Source organism: Poecilia latipinna, unplaced genomic scaffold (assembly GCF_001443285.1).
Source record: "Poecilia latipinna isolate Pla-1442-1.1 unplaced genomic scaffold, P_latipinna-1.0 Scaffold467, whole genome shotgun sequence".
NCBI lineage: Eukaryota > Metazoa > Chordata > Actinopteri > Cyprinodontiformes > Poeciliidae > Poecilia > Poecilia latipinna.
In genome coordinates, this window is record NW_015113083.1 from 83,486 (window position 1) to 87,633 (window position 4,148).

The window sequence follows — 4,148 nt, forward strand, 5'->3', positions numbered from 1 at the left end:
ACATAAGGTTGAGAAATAATAAAAAAAAAATATGGGAAAATTAAAACCCATTTTGTCCCTATTCTCAAGAATCACTACATATATTTCATACATTCTGCAGATAATAACTCTGACTTTCACTTTGAAGCAGACTGTTATCATTAAAGTCTGATTTAATCAGACTTTAATGTCTGATTGGTCGAGTAATTTACTAAACTAGACCAAATAGATTCAGTTTTTATGTATTTTTATTTTCCAAATGATCGGAAAGATGTACAAACTGGATGGATTTTTTTAATGATTCAAACGTTGGTCTAAACATCGCTTCCCTTCATAATTTGACTGTTTTATTAAAATCCTACATTCTTAGTTTATTATTGATAAGATAAAAAATTATGAATATATCTGTACCAAGGTTTTATTGTAACATTATTATAGATGTGAAATTTGTCTAAATTGTTTTATTTACTCTTTAAATTGATTATATTTGGTCAAACTGTGTGGTAGTTTCGCTGTGCGGTTGGTGGTTGCCGTAGCAACCAGTAACCTTCAGCTCTCTGCGTGGATTTGAACATATTTCTGATCAGTTTAACTGCAATCAGGGTCTCATGTATTTCTGTGATGCTCTGTATGTTTTAGCTGTAATTTTCTGGTTATTTGACTATCCTGAGTTTTCCAAACCACTGGATAAACTTTCTGTTAATGAGGGAAACATTTCCTTCTAAATGTACGACTTTGTACAGTTTTTGTGGTGTTATTCCTTTAAACGGTGATCATTTTGCCTGTGAATGTTCAGATGTGTTTGAAGTCTGGTCACCTCGTTGCCCTTGGTGCCGTTGGTGTACTTCTTCTCTTTCAGCTGCTGTAAAACACAAACTGGGTCAACTTTCAGGCAGCGTTGCAGCAACCTGCGCTGCTCAGCAGTGAAAGTTTCCTACCAGGTGTCTGAACTCGACGGACAGGCAGCCATTGGAGTAATCCTCAATGTCCATCACTTTAGTGTTGTTGGTGAGGATGAAGAACTGTCGACTTCTGAGGAGCAAACGGGACGGAGTCCGACTCAGATTCACCACCGAAACGCAGACAGAAACTATTTACGCAAAAAAACTCTGAAATTTTCTACAAAAAACTTAGAATGTTCCAGAAATGTCCAAGGTTTCTGGAACATTTCTGAAATTAATCTCCAAATGTTATTTTCTAATACATTTTCAGTGTTTGGAACTCTTTATCTAGAAGTTTTTTGAGTAATTTCAGTATTTTTTTCTCTGTTTGTAACGGACCTCATCAGAATCCCATCAGAACTTTTTGGACTTTCTCCGTCAGTAGGGAGGAATCTGGACTGATTATTTCCTAATTTGTCGTTCACACTCCAGTGTGACTAACGAGTAGCATGAACGATGCAAAGAAAAAAATCAGATTTCAGTAAAAAAACCTTTGACTTGAGCATCAAGAGCTGCTGTGAAGGTGGTCATAATGTTCTGCTGCAAACTAACTGGGTATGTTGCTGTTTTATAACTGAAAAAACATAAAAATGTAGCTTCATGTTTAGTGTTTTTTATCGGAGACGTTAGGGGAAACTCACACTCTGCCGGCTGGAAGATCCCTGCAGAGACGACGACACACTCATTACTCCTCAGATTAACGTCCAGATTAAAACCAAACAGGATGAAAACTGTTTTCATACTTATCAAATGTTGTTTTCACTTTTAGCTGATAATCCACTTCAGGAAGTTTGACCAAAAGTCTGAAAGGAGGAGAAGAGATTTGCATTACGGCCGCAGTGATGAGGCGTCGTTCAGGAAGCGCTGCGGCTGCTGGGCTCTCAGTTACCGGACTTTGGTGGTGAACTGGACGCCCGTCTTGATGATCAGAGGTTTCTGTGGGTGTGTGGGCATGCAGGGCTGCTTCTCCACCACAAAGGAGCTGAAACCAAACCAGACGTTTAAAACTTACTAAAGACTCATTAAACTGCAATGGACCGAACATGATGATATACTGATGATATATTCGTGATGTAGCTGATGTCATGTCAGATTAAACCGCGCAGCGGCGCCGGTTCACCTCTTGATCAGGTGGTAGATCAGATACTTGACTCGCTCCTCCATCTGAGGCTTCTGCAGCGGGATGGGGTCGCTCTCATATGTCACCTTCACCACCAGTTCTCCCAGTTTGTCCAGCTGCCGTTTGATCTGGAAGAGGCTCTGTGCCGTCAGAGTGAACCTGAGGGAGCAGGAGGGTCAAAGGGTCAGAGCCGTTTGACCCCAACAGATGGAGGTCAGACTCTTAAAAAAACTGTTTAACATTCATGTGATATTTATTGTTTTACAATTTCGCCAATAGAAACATGACTAATGAATTTTACTTTACATAGAATGAAAAACAGAAACTAAAACTGCTAATCATGCTAGCTAATGCTAACCTAGCATACCCACATGTATCTTCTGGTTGCTAAAATCTGAGTTATGTTCACAACATTTAATTTTTTTTAAGTCAAGATTCAATTTATCACTTAATATTTATATGAATAATAAAATACTTGAACTTGATGCTAACATGCTAACTTAGCCTAGCTTAGCATAGTGAGAATATCCCAGGTTTAATTTAATATTCACAATATTTTCTGTGAACTTAAGGACATTCCTAAATAAACTAAACAGTGTATGAAAGGAAGAGAATATTAAAAACTGATAATTTACCACTCTTTTTTTTACTATTTTCCTTGTAGCAGTTATAAAATTACTACTTCATTCTACTAATATCACATTATTCAGGTATTATTCTGACTTTTTTGTCATATAGTTTTTTACTTTACAACTTTTTATTGCACGATTATGACTATTAGGAGTTTATTGTCTTATCATTGTGACTTTTTCCTAAATTATTGCAACTTTTTTCATGTAATGACTTTATTTTTGTGATGTCATAAGTTTTCTCTGTCGTATCTAGATGATGTCATCACTGATATTTTCCATTCATTTAGCTAAAACTGAGCAGTAAACGTATTTGTGTCGAGCTGTTTGTGTTTATAAGCGCTGATTTGGCTATTAAATCGGTTGTTAGGCGTAAATATGTCCGCCTGTCCGCTGAGTTTAGCAGATTATTATCCTGACTGTCATCATAATATTAAGTGATGTTGCTGTTGTGCGTTGCTGCAGCTGTTTACCAGCTCTGCAGCTGCTCCAGACCCGTCAGCAGCGGCCCACCGATGGCGGCGATCTGCTGCCGCCGTTTCCAGTCCTGCAGCTCCGGTCGCAGCTGAGAGGTCATAAGGTCATCGATCTCTTTGATCACCACGTCCATTTTTGACAGGATCTCCTAAAAACCAGAGGAGGAACGAAGAACGACGAGTTTACAGCTGTAAATGTTGGAGCTGCTGAGGCTTCGTGTTTCTGCTGACCTTCCGTTTAAAGTCCAGCCTGTTGAGCATTTCCTGCAGGCGAGTTATTCCCTGTTTGATCATCTCTGATGTTCTGTCTGCCGATTCTGGAAAATCAAACACGTGAATATTCAGTGTTTCCTTCCAGCTGTCCAGACCCTGGAAGCGGCGCTCACCTCGTGACTGAAGCGTCTTGTAGCAGAAATCGAAATCGTCCTGCATGTCCTCGATGTTTTTCACCGCCTGGTCCATCAGCTGCAGACAAACGTTTTGTTTTTATCAGAGCTGATGCTCCTCAGCCTGTTTTCTTCAGGTGTGCTCAGCTACCTGGACGCTGTTTCTGATGATGCTCACTCGGTTGTCCATGTTCTTCTGCCTCTCAAAGGCCACAGAGTTCTGCAGCGACTGCTCCAGCGCGCCCTGCAAAAACATCCAGTTAGCCGCACCAATGTCTCATATTTCTTCATTTTAAATCTGTAAGTTGATAAAGATAACATAAATACAAAGCAGTAAAGAAACTGTTATGCAATGTTCTGTGAAGGCCAAACTGATCTGAGGAGATTGTGATAAAAATGTTATTATTATTGCAATATCACAGAAACGGCCTGAGCTGCAGTAAATACTTCCCGTCCCTGATGTGTTTGATGAAACCTCAGTAAGCTGCAGGTCTTCATGAATCACTTTATTACTTTTTAAAAACTGCACTTTTATTCAAACTTTCATCCTGCTTGGATCTAACAAACATATTTTGTTGAAATATTTGTGTGCAGTAATTTAAAAAATATATATTTTT

The 4,148-nt window shown here is 39.0% G+C and overlaps 1 protein-coding gene across 3 annotated transcripts in view; it reads right to left on the reverse strand.

Annotated features, from left to right (window-relative positions):
* Window positions 1-4,148, reverse strand: part of LOC106951656 (signal transducer and activator of transcription 4) — a 36,527-nt gene that overhangs the window by 9,998 nt on the left and 22,381 nt on the right. For all 3 annotated transcript variants that reach the window (XM_015039306.1, XM_015039307.1, XM_015039308.1), the window contains 10 exons: window positions 3,683-3,775; window positions 3,532-3,610; window positions 3,377-3,462; window positions 3,143-3,294; window positions 2,041-2,199; window positions 1,810-1,902; window positions 1,664-1,723; window positions 1,562-1,582; window positions 918-1,011; window positions 797-841 (listed from right to left, as the gene is read on the reverse strand). In XM_015039306.1, coding sequence (XP_014894792.1) covers window positions 797-841; window positions 918-1,011; window positions 1,562-1,582; window positions 1,664-1,723; window positions 1,810-1,902; window positions 2,041-2,199; window positions 3,143-3,294; window positions 3,377-3,462; window positions 3,532-3,610; window positions 3,683-3,775 — 882 coding nt within the window. The remainder of the gene's footprint in view (window positions 1-796; window positions 842-917; window positions 1,012-1,561; window positions 1,583-1,663; window positions 1,724-1,809; window positions 1,903-2,040; window positions 2,200-3,142; window positions 3,295-3,376; window positions 3,463-3,531; window positions 3,611-3,682; window positions 3,776-4,148) is intronic.